General features: G+C 33.8%; 1 protein-coding gene across 2 annotated transcripts in view; it reads right to left on the reverse strand.

Moving 5' to 3' along the window:
- Window positions 1–291: 291 nt before the first annotated feature.
- The window catches only part of LOC126810760 (ethanolamine-phosphate phospho-lyase), a 30,330-nt gene continuing 5,627 nt past the window's right edge, over window positions 292–24,994 (reverse strand). The window contains exons 1-11 of one of the 2 annotated variants that reach the window (XM_050536010.2): window positions 16,339–16,465; window positions 10,995–11,113; window positions 9,911–10,070; window positions 8,971–9,045; window positions 7,960–8,059; window positions 7,055–7,263; window positions 6,308–6,402; window positions 5,691–5,815; window positions 3,779–3,933; window positions 2,983–3,072; window positions 292–2,413 (exon numbers count right to left, since the gene is read on the reverse strand). In XM_050536010.2, the coding sequence (XP_050391967.1) occupies window positions 2,152–2,413; window positions 2,983–3,072; window positions 3,779–3,933; window positions 5,691–5,815; window positions 6,308–6,402; window positions 7,055–7,263; window positions 7,960–8,059; window positions 8,971–9,045; window positions 9,911–10,070; window positions 10,995–11,113; window positions 16,339–16,355 (1,407 nt within the window). In that variant the 5' untranslated portion in view covers window positions 16,356–16,465 and the 3' untranslated portion in view covers window positions 292–2,151. Of the gene's footprint in view, window positions 2,414–2,982; window positions 3,073–3,778; window positions 3,934–5,690; window positions 5,816–6,307; window positions 6,403–7,054; window positions 7,264–7,959; window positions 8,060–8,970; window positions 9,046–9,910; window positions 10,071–10,994; window positions 11,114–16,338; window positions 16,466–24,994 lie in introns of those variants that run through there. The other variant, XM_050536009.2, reaches the window with a different exon arrangement.

Genomic DNA, 24,994 nt, shown 5'->3' on the forward strand with positions numbered 1-24,994 from the left:
AATCGAGACAGTGATTTCCCTTTTCAAGCTGACTTTCCTGTCCTCTTCTAAAACTTATCTTCCCTGTTGATCATATTTTGCAATACTTTTGGCACTTTGACAACGAATGTTCTTGTCAGGTTTCTCAGTGATTAGTAAGACCCCACCCCAGGTGAAAGTGGACACTAACCTCCAGTAGTATTGAGTTGAAAGGAGGTCCAATCTTTGTGACATACCCACTCCAAAATTCTTTAGATGATAGAGAATGATAACTCTAAATCTCCACCACTGAACAAAACAGAACCCACACAGTCAATTTATAAAATAATTTTATTACATGTATAATATCTATTTCATTTGACAATACTTGTAAATTCATAACAATTAAATATTAAAGCTGGGGAAGTAACAAAAAGCAAAATCAAAATTAACTTTTAATTCTAAATGCAGAGGATTTGGTTTTTTTTTGTGTTTTTTTTTAATGGAGTTTAATTCAATGTCCACACCATACAAACTAGGTCATTTTGGGACTAACATGTTACAATTTTATTTTAATAATTCACTTCTACCAGAAATCTTTAGCAGTGGGAGGAAACTGCAAATAAGCTACAATGTATTGGACTTGGACAGCCGACCTTATTCCTTGTCACATAAAAGCTAAGGATCACAACCACCTCACTTGACTCAATGACAGACCTTATGATCTAAAGCACAATCACTATTTCTTTAATCTGGTGGAATTTTATTTCATGTTATTAAATTATCTAGATGGGTAATTTGTGTAGATTAGTAATAAATTCATTCATACTGTTGTTGTCCTTCCTCACAAATAATGAATACATCATTTAAATTTTGGTATTTAGTGAACTATTTTCATTTTTAAACAGAACATAATTTTGAATTACTTTGAGTGCATTTATGATATATTTCGAAAAGTAGGATGTTAAACCCCGTTTCATTTCATTTATCATCCATTTCAGAATTGATCGTATATTTATTAATTTTATTGATAATACTGAAAATTTAAAGCAATAAAAAAAAGATTTAAAAACATAGAATAATAAAACAATAACATAAAATATGATGTTAATACCAATACAAGACTTATTAGAATGCAGTAAACCAATTCCTTGGTAAATATTTTAAAATTCCCCAATAAGCACAAAAATTAAAGAATAAAAAGTTTAATAATAATACACATTAATACAACTTACAAATCCCATACACTCAATAAAATTTATAGGCCACACCAATTTGATTTTTCATTCTTCGGGGAACGACTTTGAAGCATTTTCTGATTGAGCCTTATTGAAAATTGAAGTTTTTTTTCGTGGGTTCCGAAGAATGTAGATTTTCCAGTTTGTCGGCAGGTTAAGAGATCCCAATACCACAATTCAAATGGCTATTTATTTATGAAGACTAAGCAGAAAAGAAAATTGGTGTGACATTATTATTATTATTAGGGGTTTTACAATAAACTTAGAAATAAACATAACAAGACTAACAAATCCAATGCACTCATTAACATAACAATTATTACTTTAAGTTATGTACAATATCATACAAACATACTACCTACAACTGTCTACATAATCTCTCTAAGGTAAAATATAAATTTAACTATGAAATTAGAACATAATATTAAACAATATAAAGAGCTCTTTTCAAAAACAATTGGAAGAGGAATTGAGTATGATAACATCGCCGTCATCTTGGAATTGTCGCATCACATCAACAATCAAAGACTGTATGCCGAGTATCAAGTTGATAGTACTTGAATTGACGTTTTGAAGGAGTGTTGCCGTCAACAAAAACAACAAGAAGATGATTAGTGTACTGGCGACCCGTTCCTGGCCCAAAACCAGCCCAGTCTATCCTAAAGTCTGGAATTTTGTTTTAGAAAAGATCTCTACATTTATATTTGAATCAATCATGTTAAAGTCGTTCTACTTTACATGCACGCATATGTTATTTACATTCAAAGGGTATCAAGTATCTCAATCATTGCTGCATCTCAAATTCAGAGTTATTTTTAGCCATTAAATTTCACTAAGGCAGTCATGGCCTGAATTCTCGACTGCTAATAAGGCAAATCAGGACATAAATATTTCTTTCTCATTCAGACTGTTTCAGCCTGTTCAACTTTTGATAATATGGATGTTCTATTTGAACTCAGCAAACTTGAGTATCAAGTCCTATACAAACTTTCTTATTTGGTGGACCATCATCTATAAGAATATCATTTGAATTATTGGTATTTTTTTCCTGTGTACACATTGGTTTGAGATTTCCACTCTTAAGCTCATCAAAAATCACTTCAAGTTTCTCACACAAAAAATCTATATTGTCTTTGGTAAAGCACATTGGTGGTTTGAATTTAAGAACATTCATATGGGGTCCATCTCTACTATAGAGTATTCGCTCCTCTTTTAATCTGAAATAGGTACAGAGTCATAATTAAAATCTCTTTGCATCGTTTTAGCAATAGAAAAGAAATGAAATGGGGTTTAATATCCAACTTTTCTGCACTGACTGGGCTAATGAAGACGGTTTCAGTAATAGGAGTCACTTACAAACTACAATATTGTGAAAGATGAACCTCTAATAGGAATACCAGTCCATTCAGTATTTACAAATATATGTTGAATTAAAATTTCATTAATCAATGCTGCTTGCTACATAATAAACCCACTGCCATTTTGTTGCTGGTGAACAGTAAAAAACACATCCGTACACCCTTGCATATAAATTCATGTAAATAAAATAAAGAATGACACTCATTGTCTTTTTATTAATAATATTGAATTCTGTGAGTATGACCTGAAATTAAGACGTATATTTATATATATATATATAGGCCCACAGGGTGTCCTCAAAAAAACATGTCCTATCTTTAAACAGTTAGAATTTGGAATTCTTCGAACATTTGTTTATCTGAAATATTAAGGAGCTTATTATTCCACTATTTGTGATTATCAGTGAGCTATAAAGAGACATTTGTACCTGGAAACAGCATACTCTGCAGCTTCTGTAGCTGGTTCCCGTGTTTTTCTATCATTTACTAAATCAATACCAACAAACATACCATGTCCTCTGAAATTTTGTCAATTTTTACACAATTCAATTAGAAAGTAACTATCATTAGAAAATATGATTATCCATTAGATCTGATATTTTGGTTGAATGCAGGAAATCTGAATATTAAATGCCAATTTTCAAAAGAATTTAGTCATAGATGATCACTGGATGTCAAACATTCTGATTCTAAAATATTGATATTGACAAACCAACATAAAGTGTTAAAATTCAGAAATTAAAAATGTTGCTTAATGTTTTACTATTCTGCAACGACTGGGATAATGAAGACAGGCATACACCATTCAGTGGGCTATGAGCGAAATTTTGATTGCACAGCTGCACTATGGCCTACTCATATTTCAATATAGGACATTGTTTTTCATCCCATCTGAATGACTAAACACTGTCCCTTAACAAATCCTCCAACCAACACCACTGACATTTTGGGAAATTCTAAGGAACTTTCTCGGCCAACACCGGTAGCCAACCAGAGACCTGGTTAAGAAGCCAGCACCTCACTCACTTGCTAAAGTATGACTTTACTTATAAAGAACTGTTAAAACAGCCCTTTATCCAATTGTTGACTGAGTGAAGGAAAACGTTAAGAGAATACTTGTTTCTATATTTGTAACAAATCAGTCATAGTATTCCGTATAAATGGTTGTTGTGTTTATAACCCTTTATATTCCAGTACCTGTCTCTGATCTATATAGTTACCTACCTGATATCTCCAATCAATGTATATGTTTTCTTCATGTTATTTAGTTTATCTAAGAAATATTGACCAACTTGAACAGCTTTTCCTCGTAAATCTTCATTCTCTATAACATCTAATACGGCCAGACCAATCGCACATGAAACTGGATTACCACCATACTGAATAAAAGGTTTTATTAAATGTATGATGATGAATATATTTTTTATTCCACAATAAACATTCAAATGGATTGGTAAAAACTAACAAAAAGTTCCGGTTAACCTCTTAAAAATATTTAAGGGCATAGACATTATATTAAACATGGATTATGCAAGAGCTAAATCTGCCTATTGCAGATCTTTCTTAGGCCTGAAATGTTATCTAAATGCCATTGTTAGCCTGTGATATTTAGTGGATTTGAATATATTTTGGGATGGATGATTTAATGTTAAAATGGATAATCAAGACTTTGTTATCATACTAACGTTAGTAAACATGATCCAGGCTAGCCTAAAATTCAATGGATAATATCTTGGTTCAGAGTGAAGAAATTTGACTGAAATTTTCAGCATATTTTGTTTTCATTATCTATTTTTTAAAGGGACAATAACACACTTGCTGACTTGAAAGCTCCAGAAAATAAATAATATCTCTATCTAAGTACCAGATGTTTAAGTGTCCTACCTGTTGTGTAAATTATCCATTACATCCTATTTTACTTGTCCAGAGGGTTCGAAAATATTTTTAAATTGAAGTTTCATTTGAAAAGGTTTACGTTAGACGTTTCAAACCATTATGTTGAATTTTTCAAATTTTTTAAATAAGGTGTGTTAAGATGAAATTTGTATCATCAATTAATTGAAATATTGTAAAATAGTGCAATTTGTTGACCAGAATAAAGATTGGGACATATTATTCAGTTACAACAAGAGTGGTATTGAGCCTTTAACTATTATAGCGAGAACTGCCAGCTTATCTTACCTAATGCCCCTTTAATTGCTCAATAATATTAATGTAATTAATACAGTAACAAAAAAATAAAACATAGAATATTGTAAGTAAGCTTCATCATGTATTTATATACAATTTATATTGACAGAGATAAAACAATTACTTGTTGACATTGAAAGAGGGGGCTGACTCTTGTTGAAATAATTTGTATAAGCTCTCTCTAAAAGTGGGCGTATATCGTTGTCACCCCTATTCACAAGTTATGTGCATACAATCAAACTAAGCATATCTTGACAGAAGAGGTTGAATGAAATTTACAGAGGTATAACACCATGTGCCCTAGCGAATATTTCATAAACTTAATGCTCTTTCACAGTGGTGTGCAGATCTTGATGATGCTTGCAGCCAACTCTTTGAGTGTATGCCCCCAAAACTCAAGTATAGGGCTTAGTACTCAGAAATGTGAGAAAGGAAGACATTGGAAAACCACGTTGTTTAATCTGTGTGTTTTGCAATTATAGATTCTTATAAAATACCTGTCTCTGGCTGTCTATATCTTATACAGAATTATCATTCCATTTGTTTTCATTGACACCCATTATTTTATATTTTAGAATTAAAGTTGATCTAGATTTAACTTCAGTATTGCGTAACAAAATGTGAACATGGCAGTGGTAGTTGGTTAGACTCTCTCTCTATATATAAGACTCTGTATTTCGGTTAAGTCAGTGTAATGTTCACATCAAAACTTCATCATATCATGTAATAACAGCATGTGACAGTCAAGTCTGAACACAAGGCGTCTGTCATAGACTTTGTCAGACACAAATTATCACACAACATATATAATATACATAATGTGATAATTTGTGTCTGACAAACCCTGTGATAGGTGCCCTATATCCAGACTTGTGTATATATACATTGTACGATAATTTGTCCGTGACAGGTGTCTTGGCGACTGTAGAGAAAATTAATTACTTACAGTGTTAAAATATTCTGCACCACAGGCAGCAAAACTTGCTGCTATTTCTCTAGTTGTAACAACTGCTGCTATTGGATGACCATTACCCATTGGTTTACCCATTGTAACAATATCAGGTACAACACCTAGTGATACAATAATTCATGTTTTAAATCTTGTTTTTCTGTCAAAATGACTAGATGACTCGGTACTGTAAAAAATAATTTATGGTTATAGACTTAAATGTGGTTTAACATCCAACTTCTCTGCACCAATCGGGCTAATGAAGACAGACCTACGTCATGCAGTGTGCTCTGAGTGAAATTTTGTCTGGACAGCAATTTTTCCGCCTAATATTTATTGAAATTCTAAATGCCAAGGGTTCTTTTATGTGCACGTCGACATGTACATGGGACCTTGGTTTTTTGTCTCATCTGAACAACTAGACACTGTTGCTTGCTAGGGAAAACCACACTGAAAATTTCTGAGAATGTTTCTCGGCCATCATCCAATCGAACCCTGGACCAATTAGATACATGGAGGCCTACTGTATTTAGTTATATAAATAATTAGATACACATACTGTATTAGATAAAATATAATACAGACCATGCCAAATATCATTTTAATGTTTTCACCTTGAGCTTGAAAAGACCAAAAGTGGGATCCAACTCTTCCAAATCCAACTTGAACCTCATCCATAATATTGATCCCGCCAGCTTGATGAACATATCTAGTAAATAGCAAATCAATACATATACCATACTCCTTGCAGTGTTTCGTTTGATTATACCTAATCCCACTAAATACTGCTTTAACGAAAGCAAATTTCTGTTCCAAATTATGACTGGTCAATGGTCCGATTAACAACCAATAGCTAACTGCATTACAAAAGCATTATGCTTAAAAAAGAGCTCAAAATTGGACCAAATATGTTTACATAAGGTTATGTCATGACTCACAATTTTATTATGCCCAATTAACCAGTGCATAGCAGAATATTGCAGAAAAACTGATATCATGACAAACAAGGCTATCAAATCGAAAACAATGTAAACAACACTGTTTGGAGACAAACATACTTTCACCGTTTTTAATACCTTAAATCACTGTCCAAAGTTTTAGGGAAGACCCAGATTAAACGAAGGGCTGCCATGTTGCTGTACTTGGGATAGACAAACTCCCTCAAAAGCTCAAGTATCAGAAGCCAATCCAGCAATGGCCCGAGAAATCCCTCCCTGGCCATTGCTGGATTGGCTTCTGATACATATACATACTTTTGTCTGATCAAATTTTTTAGAGTGTTATTTTTTTATTCTGTATATACATAAGAATTCAGGCATTAAAACACAATGTTTATTTGTAAAAATAATGATCTAACTTACTTAAATACTTTCTCTAAGTATCCATCAGGGTAGATGATTTGTCCTCCACAACTTTGCATAGATTCTGCCATAAAGCCACTGACCGTGTTTCCCTTTTCATGGATAGAATCAATGATTTCTTTGACATCATCAGCATACATCTTTCCTAAATCCTTGCCTGGGTGTTCATCATCTCTATATTTACCACGGTATGTGTCAGGACATGCGGCCTACAATTTAATATAAGAGTTTTAGGTAAAAATTGTCAAATCAATCTTCTTTTTACATCTCTGTAAAAGTAGAAAATGTTCTGTTCCGACTATGCTAATGAAGACAGGCATACGCCATCCATTGTTCTATGTGGGAAATTTTGCCCGGACAGTTGCGTTATGGCCTACTCTTATATCGAATTCCAACTGCCAGAGGTTTTTTTACGTGTACACTAATGTACATGCGAGACCTCAGTTTTTCATCCCATCTGACAACTATACGTTGTCCCTTGCCAGGCCCTCCGTCAAGGGGGAACCACGCCGGAAAATCTCGATGAACTTTCTCGATCAACACAGGGATCAAACAAAGTTCAGCGGGCCAACGTCTTACTCAATGAGTCATCATGGCTCATGCAAAAGAAAAATGGACTTGCCATTAAATAATCATTTCACATAAATGACCTTTTCGATATTTAGATTTGATTATTAGGCCAGAATTATGCGCTTATAATTAATAAATCATTACGAACAGAAGCATTAGTTTCGATATAAGTATAGTTTTGTGATTTTCTGTAAACCTGCATAATAAAGTGTGTATTCAATGGATGTGTCCTCTTAAAAGACCAATAAAACCTTTCTCATGGATTAATTTTTGTAAAAAAAAAAAATGTGTTTTTTTTTTAGTTTTAGGTAAGGAACATGAACCCCTCAACCTACCATATGTACAGAACTAGGTGCCTTGTGAACTCCATCTTTCATATCATCAAGCTTATATGAACTCAAATCTATTAGAGAAATAACATGTCCATGGTAGGCACTGAAAATAAGAATTAGGATATCAAAAATAGTCTATTGAATTATATATTGGTATTATACCAGAGTGAATTCGTTCGTTCGTTCGTTCTTGGTGTTTAACGTCTGCTTCCACATAAGTGATATCGCAGACAAGACATAGGAGAGCCGAAGCTGATTCCTGTTTTTTAGAATATGATTTTGCAATCTTTGGTTTAGTGGGAATTTTGGTAGATGATCTTGTCTGCTTCTGGATTGGTAGATGTCATCGTTTGGGGTTAGTGTTTAGGTGCCAGGCCCGTCTTATCGTGGCCTCCCCTTACTCCACTATCCCACTCTCTGGGTTTGGTATCAGTTTTATTTGCGGAATAGTGTTTAGGTGCCAAGTTCGTCTGACCGTAACTCCCCCTTACTCCACTATCCTGCTAGTTTGGTAGATGTCATCTTTGTGGGGTTTGTGTTTAGGTGCCAGGCCCGTCTTATCGTGACCTCCCCTTACTCCACTATCCCACTCTGTAGGTTTGGTGTCTGTTTTTGGTGGAATAGTGTTTAGATGCCGAGTGAATAGAGTGAATTGTGCTGTATATAGGTAATATACTAATGTGGATTGTGGTGTATATTGGTAATGATATACTACCATGGATTGATGTGTATATAGGTAATATACTACTGTGGATTGATGTGTACAGTGGTGTATATAGGTAATATACTAGTGTGTAGTGTGGTATATTGTGATGTATATAGGTAATATAATAGTGTGGATTGTGGTGTATATTTGTAATAATATACTAGTGTGTAGTGTGGTGTATTGTAGTGTATATAGGTAATATAATTACTGTGTTGTGTGGTATATATTATAGGTAATATACTAGCATGTACAATACATTATACTGTGATGTAAGTAAGATAGTAATATAAACTGCCATTAATAATTACCCTTTTAAAACAATCATATCAGAATGCTTGGTGTGATGCTTGGCTAATCTCAAAGCTAAATCATTTGCCTCAGATCTGAAAAAAAATAAATAATTATTTAAAATCTTTTTACAAATGATTTAGATCTTTTGTGTTTTGTATTTTTAATTCCAATAATATACTTGAACTGGGAGAGAAAGTGTATGAGAGAGAAATAGGCTTTAATGTAAACGTAACATGGTCATTTTGGGATGAATATAATAATAATCATATACACATTTCTTTATTTCAATAACTCATACAGGGGTTGTAAAATGTGGGGATTCTTTTGTATGGAACCCAAGACTAGCTTAAATAGCAGATTGTGCACACATTTTAGACCACCCACCCACCCACCAAACTATAGGGATGTCTGTACATAAAATATTAATAATCGTCATAAAGACACAATATAGACAGATCTTTGTCAAAATATGATTTACTATAGATTACAAGACTGCTACAGAACAATACAAAATGGACAGATTTAAAAAAAAAACCAAAAAAAACCATTTTTCTACAGAAAAAATAAAATAATATTGTACAGACAACAATAAGCATTTATATAAAAAAAATGAACAAAACTGATAACAAAAAAACAGAAGCTTAGAATTTCAAAAAATTTAGAAAGACGTTGACAAACAGCACATGACTGACATAGAAGCTGTTCGATTCAACATAAATTGCTGGCATATTTGAGTCTTGAAGGCAGACAGTGAAAGAGTTGGTCACAAGTATCACCAAACCTCTATATGCCACTAACTGCGCAAATGATCAAAATCTCATTGTATGTATCTCATTGTATGTAACATTAGTCAAAGGTAAAAATAACATTAGTCTTTACTCCTGATATACAAGTAATAGGCATATGGTAAATTCAAACAGTGAATATTACACAGGCATTAGAACAAATTTTTTTTACCCAGAATTAGTAAAATAAACAACTTTGAGGTCATCTGGTAAGGTTTCAGTTAATCTTCTGGCTAACTTGACCATATTATCATGTAGGAATCTAGAATTGGTATTCAGCACTTGCATTTGTTTCGCTCCAGCTTCAACAACGTATGGATGGCAGTGACCAACTAGAAAATCAAGAGTTTATTCTCAATAAAGAATACCAGGATGTTATCTTATTTTAATTCCTACAGTGGCATGGAGAGGTTTAGTGATGCCCGGGGCCAACTCCTCGATTATATACCCTAAGACTCAAGCATAGGGTCTTGTAGTTCTGCTCTGACTGGACTAATGATAACGGGCATATGCCATACAGTGTGCTATGAGGGAAATTTTGCCCAGGCAGCAGCACTATGGCCTACTCTTATATCAAATTTCAACTGCCAAGGGATCTTTTACATGCATGCCAATGCATACACTGGGCCTTGGTATTTCATACCAACCGAACGACTAGACAGCTTAGACAGATGTCCTTGTCAGGCCCTCCATCTTGCACCACTGACAAGGGGAAACCATACAGGAAAATCCTGATGAACTTTCTCCTGTCACTTGAACTACTTCATGTTTTATAGGTTCTCTACTTGGATCTCAAGTTACACATTCACACCAGCTTGTGGAAACTGCAGGGTGACTTGTACAACGACTTGTTCAAATGTCCTCCTGAGATGGATGTCCCCCTGAAATGGACGTTCCCCTGAAATGGATGCACAGGGCCATATTGCCCCACCCTCTACCCCCTACATGCTGCTGATTCCTACACTGAAGCTGTTTTGCACCTAAGAACAAAAATTTATGTTTGACTTCTATACCTGGAAACCTGGATATAAGCAACCAGTCATAGACAATGTCAGGCAGAAATTCTGGTTTTACTAGGCATAATCCCTGTCATTTTGTCTGTCATAAAATTCTTCAATGTTTCAGTGTTTTCATTGACATCTTTAATACAATGTCCTTTACAAAGATCAAAATGTTAGGTACAAATAAAATCATTTTTTTCAGGTCTGTATTTCTGTCGTTCAAAAAAGAGTACATTATTTCAATAGTCTACTTACCATGACAAACATTATTGATACAATCTAAATATTGGTTATCATGTTCATCATACATATACTGTCCTTTTGCTCGTACTATTTTCAACGGATCAGATTTAAAAAATAAGGTACACGATTCTCTGCAAAATAAAATAAAGTTATATAATTCATTGTATACAAAAAAAAAAGAATCTCAAATATATCACTACAGGCCCGGGACTGTACAGTGCAGTGGAAGCTTACGGCTAGCCCCTGGATCCATTCACTTGATTTGATATTTGTTTATTTAGTGGATTGCTATTTTCTGTTTTGTCCGCAGGTTTATCTTGTAGATTTTTGTTTTACATGTAGTGTGGTCCTCTTGCACTTACTATTATAATACTTTCGGGATGGAGCCATTTAAAACGGCTGACATGAGATATGAAATGAAATGGGGTTTAATGTCCTACGGTTTTGCGCGGACTTGGCTAATGAAGACGGAAAATTGCTTATAGCCAAACGTAGGTTTATAGGTTTTTAAGACTCACCATCTTCAATATACAAATGAAAAGAAATGGGGTTTAATGTGCTACTTTTCAGCTCCATCCGGGTTAATGAGGACGAGCATATGCCATGCAGTGTTCTATGAATAAAATATGCCCAGACAGCAGTGCTATTTATTTCATATTCCAACTGTCACAGGATTTTATACGTGCGCACACACCAATGTGTGCATGTGATCTCTAGTTTTTTTCCCATCCTAACAACTTGATGCTGTTGCTTGATTAGGTCCATCGTTCTACACCACTAACAAGATGGAACGAAATCAGAAAATCATAGGGAACTTTCCATTTTCAAACTATCATCATAGTTTTGCCACTAGAAGTTGGCCACATGTATGTAGTTAAAGCAGCAGTATGGAAGATTAGATACAGAGCTGACAGTTCTTGCTATGATAATTAAAAAATAGATAATCTAAAGGGAATATGCTGAAAATTTTAGTCAATTTACTTCACTCTCATTTTAAAAACAATATAGCCTCTATTGTCATTGTTACCATTGTTATCGTTGTTACGATAAAAAACAGTCTTGATTATCCATATTTACGGTTAAAGGAGCTAAATTGCTAATATTTGGGACTTAGAATATGACATAAATGGATTGCAACACATATAATAATGCAATATGAATGTATATAAACTGATTTACATTCAGTTGTTTCCGTTTTTACTCCAAGTTTCAAATCAATTATGTTTGGCGAAATATGCCACAAGTCTCAATCGAATGGCAATCTCTAGCTTCTGGCTATTCCAGTCTACAACAATAGTATTTATTGTGTATACTCTCCAGATAAGAATATGGCGTCACCATTTGACATGACGTCTGGAATATGTTTAGCCTTGTTCTTCGAGTCCCTTGCTACAAATGGTGCTGAAACGCATTATTGTACACGAATGGTAAAATGTTTATTTTGTCTTAACTATTGGATATCAGAAGCCCATCTTTTCCCGGTAGGATAACAACATCAATGTTGATTTAAATTGACAAATAACCCGTGTTTTCAGTGTCGAAGACTTTTGATGATATTTAGTAAGAGACTTAGCTACTTTAATCATCCACCATCGTCGAACCACAGATCAGATTCAAATCTGTTTAAAATCGGACCCATCAGATGGCATCGAGAGTTGATTGTGGTCTTGTCATGTATAAATGTCTAATTAATAGTTTATATAATAGGCCTAAAGAAAGATTTAACTCTTGCATAATGCCTGTTTAATCAACATACTCAAAATAAGATTAAAATCAGCTAAAAGGCTTGATGCATCAATTGCATTTTTACTAAAATATCAAATTTCTCACGGCTTAATCCACTCTAAATATTTACTCATATTGATTATTTAACATTTGATTAAGAAAACAAAATCAAAATATCATCAGTAACCAGTTTGGATTCAATCGGATTTAAACTAGGCCCATCAGGTTTCTCTGCTACTAAACGGTTTCCTCCCACTGCTAAAGACCCCTACGCGCAAGCGAATTATGTAAATAAAATTAAACCATATGTTAGTCCCGAAATGACCTAGTTTGTGTCGAGTGGACGTTAAACCCAATTTCTCTCTCTCTCTCTGCTACTAATAAAAGAAAGCGGTGCCTTGTAAATACTGAACGGAATTGGAATGATATTCCTATTAGTAATTAAACTTTCACAATATTGTAGTTTGCAAGATTTCTATAGCGCTAAATGATATATCAAATTTACATTCAAATTCATAACAAACTTTTTATGTCATTGGGAACTAGACCCACTCAATCATTGGCAACTAAACGCAATCACTCATCGGAAACTAGACCACACACTCACTTATTACAGCCCTCCAGCCACATACTGTCCTACATCTAGAACAGATTCAGAAATTTTACACATTCTGTTACTGACAAGACATCTACTAAATCGCTCATCAAGCTGTCTGCCTCGTAGTAATGTCAAGTTTTGAAATGGTCCAAAATTAATCTTTGTACATATTAGCCTAGATTTATTAATGAAATCTGATTAAAACACGTATCCTATTTCATTTCGTTTTTTATAGTTCAAAATTTCGTTTGACTTGTCTTCACAATACTAGGATCTGGAAGAGCTGTTATATAACAGGCGTTCTAGTTGATGTGGGGAATTAGACAATATGATTCCATTATTATTGTAACTGCTGATGCTTCCCTGTTCTCAGTCGAGAACACGCCTGGAAAAACTTAAAATAGAATAGGCACCAGTACCAGATTTTTCTGTTTATCTTAGTTGTATGTGTAAAAAATTTCTAGAACACACGTTGTTCAGATTTATGATGAACGACTATTATCAGAACAAGCTTAACCTAAGCAGAAAATGCTCATTTTCAAACTCCATCAAGGTATTGGCCTAATAAACACCTACACCAAGTTTGAACATTCTAGCTCAATTAGAATGAGAGTTATTGTGTCCCAAAAAGAGTGACGGACGGACGGACAGACAGACCCATTTTATTAATCCCCTTCTTTCTTCAAAAGGCGGGGGACAAAAACCTTTTTGTTGTATAAACCTTTAGTGTTATTATGCAGTGACTTGTTTTCCCTTTATTTGGCAAATTTCGTTTCGTAAGAATAATTAATATGTTGGTAGCATGCACGTCAGCGTCCAGACAATTCAAATCTGAATTTTCACCACCCAGTATTTAAATGTAAGTGGCCGTTATGGTTTATGGTTGCTATGACCACATCGGAACATCCATCCCTATATGAATGTCTGTAGTTATATATTTATTTTATTCAATTGAAGTAATGTCGTTTTATTGAAATGAAATGAGGTTTAAGTCCTACTTTTCTGCAACTGATGTAATGTGAATTTATATTTTATCAGCTCATCAGTATATGGTAATATAGTTGCACCACATTCCAAGCACATCCCAAAGTTATTACTTCCTTGACATACCACAAACATTTGCTTATTTTATATTTCAATATTGTTATGACGCCATGGTGATGTGTGTGCACAATTTATCTCTGTAGCCCTAATATTATGTGTGATCAGAGAGAAAGAGAAATGAGGTTTCATTTCCACTCGACACAAACAAGATCATTTTGGGACTAACATAGTAAAAAAAAATTTCAATTTTGTGCATGTTTTTTTTTTTTAAGCAGGACCAGGGGAAAACTACGAGGTTGGACAGGTGACCCTCGTCATGTATTGGGGTTGAAACCGCGTCAGTTGACACAATGACAGAGATTATAATCTAAAGTGCATGTGTTAGGCCCCCTCCCCTCCCCCAACCCCATGTTTGACCTGCGTATGACTTCATATTAAATTTTAAATTTATTATAAACAAAATCATCAGCATGTCAAAATCTATATTTGGGCCAAATTTCACACTTTCAAAACATATCCAACAATTTGTTCACATATTTGAACCACTATATGGGTTAGTGGTCTGAATGTGGGCACTGTTTACCAGGAACATATTTAATTGAGGATTAAGATAAGAAAATGAAAATAGTTTATGAAAAAAATATTAATTATATGACAAGATCTTATTAGAGGAACATTATACAGTATTTTAATAACCCCCATTTTAACACTATTTGGGCTAGGGCATGGACCTTATATACATGTATTATAAGGTCCATGGTTAGGGTTATGACCCCGCTCCCCACCCACACTTTGGAAGTTTGCCTTTCTTTTCATTGTCATTCTTTTAGTAGCTGCTAATTAATATTTAAAAATAGGGATATGGAAAGTGAAAAGAATATTATATAAATGTTATAATAGGATACAACAGAGGATGACTATTTATAGCAATCATTTGATAAACGGTCTTTTAACCCGAAACATTATCATCAATAAACCACTTATCTTTTCTATGTGCGATCCCTGCATTGGCCGAGAAAGTTCATCTGGATTTTCCGACGTGGTTTCCCCTTGTCAGTGGTGCAGAACGGAGGGCCTGAAAAGGACAGCTGTCTAGCCCTTCGGATGATACGAAAAACCGAGGTCCTGTGTATACATTGGAATTCGATATAAGAGTAGGCAATAGTACCGCTGCCCGGGCAAAATTTCCCTCATAGCACACTGTATGGCGTATGCCCGTCTTCATTAGCCCAGTATAAGAGCAGAACAGTAGGACGTTAAACCCAATTTCATTTCATTTCATCTTTTCTATGTAAAGTCTGCTGTTAAGTGAGGATTTTTAGATGTCTATAAAAATCTAATAATAGCTATATTTATTTAACAGCTAAATACATTGGAAATCCTGATCAAGGTCGGGTCACTGTGACCCTTACTTAATCTACACGCAAGTCCAAAATGAAATACTAACACACCTCCAATTAGACATCAAAGACACCTTTCTACCTTAAAGATGTTTTATTTTTTTATTATAATGTTGATAATAGTGATAATGGAAGCAGTGATTTTATTTTAGGGGGCTGATATTTGATTCTAGAGCAAGAGTCGGTCTTGGACTGATTTAGCTAAATAAAAAAAAAACTAACCTGTAAACCATTTTTTAAGAGTAAAAATTTTTAAAAACTTGTAATGAAAAGTATAAAAATATTTCAAAGAAACTCCCCCCACTCCCACGCCCAAATACCTAAATCTCTGAATGTAATTGATTTAACAACTGACATGCTATCAATTAATTCTATCCCAAGGGACTGACACTAGTATATTTTTCATTTAAATTGTATTTTAATCGATGAAAGCATAGCCTAAAATAAATAAATAATCAATCTTCTATCAATTGAATGAAACGTAGTGGGGAGACAAATCTATCTATATACACCAAACAGGGCAGACGTAGGGGTTCTAAAAGATAAACACTTAAATTCTCCTCAACAGAAATAATAAAATATAACTTACAGGTCCGGTCTCCACATATTCAACTATAATTTTTACAATAAATCTTCCAATTTTAGATAATTTGAAGAAGAATAGAGAATGCAACTATCAGTTAGTCTAGGTTTAGAATCAATATCTGCGTCTTAACCTCTCTCCCGCTCCTGTCCAAGAATATCTATGTCATAAGACCTTGATTCAGATTCTGTAATAAATACTATCATGTCAAAAATGTTAAGCGATGTATTTGCAAGAGATTTGTATGGACTACTGTCAAAGCAAAAACATATTTTGCAGATTCAAATTTAGCAAACAATGAAGTGAAAGTGTCATTTTATATGTCTTATAAAGTAGCCAAATCTCTAAACTCCTTATTATCCATAATCTTTGACATTAAAAACACGGATTAGAACTAAATATTGGTCCATTTCAATCAATATTGAAAATATGGGCTACTGATACACAATATTTAAAACAAAATGAACATTTTAAAATCAGTCTTTGATATCGTTTACTCTATGCTCTCTAGCACCATTGAATGAGGCATATTGTAGGTGACTTTGATTTTTTATTTTGCCATTGCGATAATAAAATTTCTTCCTAATAACATAAAGGGGTTATAATATAGACACTAATTATCTCAGATTAGTTGAAAATGCCTTCCCGCATTCAAACTCTGTGATTTGATAATATATTTGGACTAAAAACATATTTAAACTAATTTATCTATCAAAAGATTGCTTCAAATCTCTCTCAAAACATTTTTTTTGCAAGAAACTACCCAAATTTGCAAAAAAATCCATTTTAAGCAGCCTTGTTTGTCATGTGACTTGACTGAGGAAGAGTCTATTTACCATAAATATTTAAAGACCACATAAGATGAAAAATCAAAATTTCATGTATGTATAGCCAATGGTTACTATATCCACTTTACGGCAAGTTCACACCAATCTGATTAAAATTAATTCAGGATTAAGGGTGTTTTCGATAATTGGCAAAGTCGTTTTTACAAGATGTCTATTTTTTGTGACTTTGAGTGAAGATAGCTGAATTAATTTCGATCAGATTGGTGTGAACTTGCTGTAAAGTGGATATAGTAACCATTGGCTACACGTACTGGGAATTTCCTCGTCCATTTTATGTGCACTTATTGGCAAGGTCATTTTTACGAGATGTCTATTTTTGCGACTTTGAGTGAAGATAGCTGAATTAATTTCAATCAGATTGGTGTGAACTTGCCAGAAAGTGGATATAGTAACCATTTGCTACACGTACTGGAAATTTTCAATAATTCCGTCAATATTATTGACTCAATATATTGACTCAATATATTGACTCGATAATATTGAACGTGTGTTGGCTATATTGATGTAAAATATTGTCAATAACCATTATTGCGTCAATATATTGACGGATCAAAACCATTTTGACTTTTATTGACGGTTCATCAATATATTGACGGACGGTCAATTTATTGAATGACAATATTGATCGTGTGTGGAGAATCTGTCAATAATTGCGTCAATATTTTCATTCCATCGGTTTTTTTTCGCGGTTCTGCCATGAGCAGCGCAACAGTGACCGCTGCATCCATTTTGAAAAATGACCAAAAATGATGAAATTATTGATGGAAATATTGAATCGTGTGTGGGCGATTCCCGTCAATATTATTGAGTCAATATATTAGGTCAATAATATTGATAGTTTTATTGAACGTGTATGGGCCCCTTAAAGGGACAATAACACTCTTGCTGGCTTGAAAGCTCCAGAAAATAAATAATATCTCTATCTAAGTACCGGTACTAGTGTCCTACCTGTTGTGTAAATTATCTATTACATCCTATTACATCTATTACATCCAGAGGGTTCGAAAATATTTTTAAATCGAAGTTTCATTTGAAAAGGTTTACGTTAGACGTTTCAAACCATTATGTTGAATTTTTCAAAATTTTTAAATAAGGTGTGTTAAGATGAAATTTGTATCATCAATTAATTGAAATATTCTAAAATAGTACAATTTGTTGACCAGAATAAAGATTGGGACATATTATTCAGTTACAACAAGAGTGGTATTGAGCCTTTAAGCAAATTCTTGGATTATACAATGGCATTTAATCGCAGAGTCTGCTGTACATTTAAGTTTCTCCCTGTTCTCATAAGCACTAGCACAGGTTGCCAATTAGTGATAACATTACATTTTTGTTGTGCGCACGCCCCATGGGTCCTTTTCAGGGAATCCAGTATTTTCTATATATACCAAATGTGCCATACTTCTATTGAAAATCTAATCACCCTATAAAATCTTTTGTGGGAGTGTATCTTTAACTACAAGAATTATGGCATTCAGGCAGATAAGGACAGAAGGAACTATTTAGAAAAAGTCTAAATTTTATACTTTGCTTATATAATTTGTCAACATAAAACGATAATATTGTGTTATGTTTCAAGAACCCCACATACCTGTTGAAAACATTAAATATACAGTGGGATGAGGTTTTTTAGTCTATCAGTCGGCATTTAGTTTTACTCTATTTTAACCACATCGAATAAACTTGTAGAATTTTAAAAGTAATTTGAAACATATGAAAGTACAGAAGCTGAATAGGGCCATGTTAATTGTTTTCATGTTGACATCGAAGTGTGGTTAAAAACATATGAGTATCACCAGACCATCACAGCGACTCATACAACTGTATCGTATGACATATTTGATTTGGTTGCTGAACTGTGCATGGCAATGCAAAGTGCTTAAAGTGTTTAACTTTAAGGTCATGAGAAGAAGAAGTCGATTGTCGAAATTACTGCCAGAGTTATCCCTTCACCTCTCTGAATATTCTTGTTCACAGTCTACAGATCAGAATGATCATCCCATTGACTTTAAATTTGTAAATAGTGTTTTAGGTCCAGAGAAGAGAGAGAGAGAGAGAGAGAGAGAGAGAGAGATGGGGTTTAATGTCCACTCATCACAAACTAGGTCATTTCAGGACTAACATATGGTTCAATTTTATTTCAATAATTTGCTTGTGCGTATGGGTCTTTTAGCAGTGGGAGGAAATCGGAGGACCCAGAGAAAACCCATGAAGGTGGACAGACGACCCTACTTCTTGTCACATACAAGCAGGTAATCGAAACCACGCCACTTGACTCAATGACAGACTTAATAATGCAACGTGCACGCATTAACCATTCTTGTCTAATCTTTCCCAAAGAATTTTCATTGGGTTAAAGGAAATAAGAAATAAGGTTTTAATGTCCATCTTTTCTACACCAGGGTTAAATGGGAGACCCTTATTTAAATTTTGAATTTTGCATGCAAGAAAAAATGCCAATGGAAAAGTCGCTCATCAAGAAACGTGCACGTTTTCTTGCATGTATGAATGCTTACACTGAAACAGTCCTATTGCATTTGCATTTTCATTGGTGGAAATGCGTGCATGGAAAGCAGGCCTAAAGCCCACCTTTTTTTTTAAACATGACGTCAGTAACGTTTATTTTTCTATTTGATTATGCATGTTACAGCGGCTATCTTATCAAGGTAAAATAATCTGTATATGGTTGTTTACAAATGTACCTGTAACAGGCATATAGAATAATGTACAGCAATAAGGACATTATTTAAAGTTTATAGACACCTTGTACAAAGCGTAATATCTATGCTATATGAATGTCATGTATCGCACAAGTAGGAATTAGTTATTTGAAATTATAATTTATACAAGTGGTTGTCAAGCAAGATACAATCTTAACTTGCAAGAGATGGACAGAGAACAGGCTAAACAATCGATAATGGACCATAATTCTGAATGTTAGGGTCTGATACACACAAAAATCTTGAAAGGAACCCAGATCTATGGGATATAATCCTATATTTCAAATTTTGTCAATAAACGATAAAAACTGTGACCTGCAGAGTGTCCAGAAACAAATTGTGGACAGACAGGGGTGATGACAATATAGGTCGATGTGAAAATCCCTCTTTACTTCCATACCTTATAACAATGAAGTGGCTGAAACAGAACACCATAGACTGGGTATTTTGTTTAATATCAAATTGTCAGTCAAAACAATGTTATGACACCATATACAAAAATGTTGGGAATCTGACCTGGAGTACAAAATCCTACAACACATAAGCTCCATTTTTAGAAACCCAGGATATCAGTGCATTCATTTAGAATTCATCAATTTCCTTGTTGATGTATTTTTGATAAGGAGTGAAAATTTTATGACAAACTTTTAAAGCATTTTGCCATCTGTTGAACTCCCAGGTTGGTTGCCAGATACTAAATAACCTGTTAGCCGTTAACAGGGGCGGATTGGTTATTTAGAAAAATGAACTCCAAATATGCGATTTGGTGGCATATCTGATTATAATCTCTGTCAAATAATATATCTCATAAATCACTTAATTTAGGCCAAAACCCCGACCTGCAAGTAATTTACAACCATCAACCTGTGAAATTATCATATCGTCATATTATTAATTAACGTATTATCGTCAGAGTCAAGAGAATTTAACTGGTTAAAAAATGGGACTAGTTGAGAAAATTTTGACCATTTGATTAACCAGTTATAAGGAATATGGAATAAGTAGGAATATTTTCATTGAAAAATGTCCCATTTTTGGTGCCGGGAGTGCTAGTTGATTCATCGAAGTTGATTACGAAGAGGGTGCAGGTGACTTAATAATTAGTAAATTAGTGGGCGAGTGTTGGGTGAATACGATGAAATTTTCGGATGAAATTCCGAATTCACATACATGATCATCATCGCTCCATGGCAGGTCCAATACCCCCCCCCCCATATAATGTTGATCCGCCCCTGGCCGTTAACAGTTGCATACAAATTTAACTTAGAAAATGATGAATGTCTAGTTCTGTAAAGTCTTCAAATTATGCTGTCCTCTTTTCAATCATATTTTGTTAATAAATACTTATATAAAATACTATTTGTAGTATATAACATGACCATAGGCATATTGCAAAATATCTTTATAAAAAATTTCTGAGCATTCAGCCATCTGTTAAACATTCGACCGCCCGCTCCGTTTCTCATTCTGTTCCGCGTTTTAGCAAAACCCCATGTTTACAAACTTGAAAGATTATCCATTGCTGTCATTTTAAATGATCAATGTAGACTTATCAAGAAGTTTATTAACCATGCTGATTACATTTCATATAGAATGCTGATTATTATAATCTATAGATCACGAACCCATGATTTGCAATAATTTAAATATTTCATTTATGTTGGTTTGTAGCTTATGATATTAGATGAAACGATCAAAATGACTTAGAAGTGCTTAGAAATCAGGGATTATTTCTGAAAACAAGGTAATTTAATTCTTCAGGCACATGCCATAACAAATACAGTGTTATTTGATTAAAATGGCTGATCCCATAGTAGTATGTTTGGCCTAAGGGACTGAGCATGCAATTAACATACAAATCCCTCCTATATGAGAATCTGTAGGGGTGATGATTATCTGCTAAAAATTACTGAAATTGTCCTTGAGAAAGATATTTGGTTAATAACAAAATTTCACCACAAAATTTTAAATAAAAGGAATGAAATGAAATGAAATGGGGTTTAACGTCCTACTGTTTTGCTCCGACTGGGCTAACGAAGACGGACATACGCAATACAGTGTGCTATGAGGGAAATTTTACCCGGGCAGTGGCACTATGGCTTACTCTTATTCCAACCACCAAGGGATCTTTTATGCGCATGCCAATGTATACACGGGACCTTGTCAGGCTCTCCGTCCTGCACCACTGACAAGTGGAAACCAGGTCGGAAAATCCTGATGAAATGTCCCAACCAACGCATGGATCGAACACAAGACCGCCAGGCTAGCGAGTCAGCATGTTGCCCATTTAGAGGTATACCGTGGCTAGAAATGGCTGATTTGCTCAGTATTAAACATGTGTACATAATATTAACAGTTAATACTAGAAATTTCATAGAAACCACTCGGATTAAAAGATGGTAACATGAGCACTGTTGTCAACTTCACTTATCGACAATCTTGTCAATTTATTTTAAAGTTATTTACATTTTGGATATGTTGTGTAGAATATGCATATCTATAGCATATCTTTCCATGTCAGTCCATTTTTGCAATACTTTGGGTGCTATTGACAAAAAAACTGTTGTCAGTGATTAGTATGATAGATAAATAGTCTATCTTACCTCTCCCATTATACATAGGTATTTAAAGATAAAAATAAACAAGTTTAGTTCAATACTGATAAATATAGAAAATTCCATGTCAAAAATAATTTCAGTTTGTTGAAACAGTAAATCTAAATGTGTAGAACAAATTGGAAGAAAAAGATGTCTTAGATATTATTTGGTTCTCAATTTGTTTGTAAATCCCACATATTTTTATTTATTTCATATGTTACATTTTTGATATTTCCTTGTTGACACATAAAAGTTCAAATATGTGATTTAACATATACATGGTTCTGTTAACATAAATGAGTTCTTTACAAATGTTAACATATTTTACATTTGCTGTTAATGGTTGAGAACAGATTTAAACATTGACATGTTTACATTTGTAATTTGTTTTAGGTGTTTGCAGGTGTTTTTACATTTGCATTTGTGGTTCTTCGTACATTTGTGGTTCTTCGTACATTTGATAGTTCTTCACTTTTCCAGTCCATCATGTTGTTCTGGTGGAAGCAAAATACACATTCATCACCTACATGCATTGTCATTTATTAAAACAAAATTAGCAAAACTATCCCAGTTGTTCACACAATTTATGCATGGTTATGAAGGACAGACACCATTTAGAAATCTAAACCCATCACGTAACTTAGAACAAAAGTAATACAACATTATGATTAATTGGTTCTTTATAAACAGTATTTTATTCAAGAGAAGTTTAGTATTTATCATTTGAGAATATATCGTAAGTGAATAGGATGCAGTAACATGCAAAAATGCTTATATAAAACTGTTTCCCTAACAATATAATCATTACATATTTGACAACTGACAAGATGAAGATGTCTATATATGGATAAAATATGTGAATTTGAAGCTGGATGCAGGGAAAACAAAAATGATTATTTTTAGTATCATAACATAATCATATTGGTATTCCAATAGAAAGTGCAGGAGGACCGCACCAAACAGAAACAACCCTATAAGACAAACCTGCGGACAAGATACACAAACACTGCAAGCAATAAACAACAAACCAGGGATGCTATTTCGCCCAGGAATATGCCCAATCGGACATCAAGATATGGTGAATAATATTCAAAATTCCAAAATATAATTGACTGTACTTACTGTATCTTAATTATCGTTGATAATAGTCAGTATTGATTAGGTAATTATGTGATCAACCCATTTATGGTGTTAAACACCTACTTTAATTGATTAACTACTTAATCTGCCTTGAATAACTTTCTTAATATATGTGATTTCCTTTACCGGTATATCTTAATTCTTGGTTTAACTGCTTTGTCGGACATTTTAAACCCCTTGATGTTGGTCGATGAGATTAAAGTAGTCAAAGATTAGTCAATAACTCGCTTTAACAGTCATTCAGTTCACGATCTACTGTAAGTAATTAGTACAAACAGTAATTTTGATAATCCTGTAAGCTCGATAATCAGTCACAACACAATAATTTTTATTTTTAACAATGTGATGACAATATACGACATTTCAATGTGGGCGTATAAACAGGATTTTTCGTACAATCAGGGCCATAATTCAGGAAGTTACGATCCGATATGCATGAATATCGAAAGGAACCAAGATCTTTGGGTTATGAACATACCTAACAAATTCAACAATGCATAGCAACAGTCAAAATATAATGAACAACTCCTGTAAAGCAAGATAACTTGAGGTGTGTAGAAAGAATTTAAAAATCTGGTGGTGGCTGACTGCTATTTCACACTAAACAAAATTCAAGATTTGTAAATTTTATATATTTGTTGCCCTTGACTTAGCCCATCAATGCAATTTTTTTATTTGATCTTTATCAAACTTGGTATACATCACTGAACTGCTGTTTTCACTGGTTATATGCCTGTTGATCTGCCATCCATTACAATTTCTTGTGAACATGCTACAGACCTGGGCTCTTGACATGTTCTATTTTTCTCATTTGGTCATATTTATTATGAAAGATTGTAAACATGGTACAGGGCAAAGTTCTTGACAATGAAATCTACCATAAGGCCAACTGCAGTAATTTCATGCGACAATTACATTAAATAGAAAACTGGTCTGTAGCAAATGTATTCAGACTCAATGGATTTATTTACATTAATAAAATGCTTCTCTTACACATGACATGTACAATTAACTTGTATCCTGTTTCTTGAGTTGGTTCTTGACCTGACACTAATAGACCTACATATTTCCTTTAGAATTAATCACATTAGGCCATGTTTTGCTAATGTGTGCCCTAGAACTGTTTTTTGTTAGTATTCTCAAGGTTAGGTCTTGATATTTGTACTGAAAATTATTTATTTGTATGCTACAGAGAGAGAGAGAGAGAGAGGGAGAGAGTTTGTCAGGCAATGAAACCTACACCCACCAACAATTCGTACAAGTAACAAGAAGATTCATCATTTTGGGACTAGAAATTAAGTCACCTTTTCTCCTGTTGATGTTTAATGCCCTGAAAGGCTTTTGAGGAGAAAAT

This window comes from Patella vulgata, chromosome 2 (assembly GCF_932274485.2).
Source record: "Patella vulgata chromosome 2, xgPatVulg1.2, whole genome shotgun sequence".
Classification (NCBI taxonomy): domain Eukaryota; kingdom Metazoa; phylum Mollusca; class Gastropoda; family Patellidae; genus Patella; species Patella vulgata.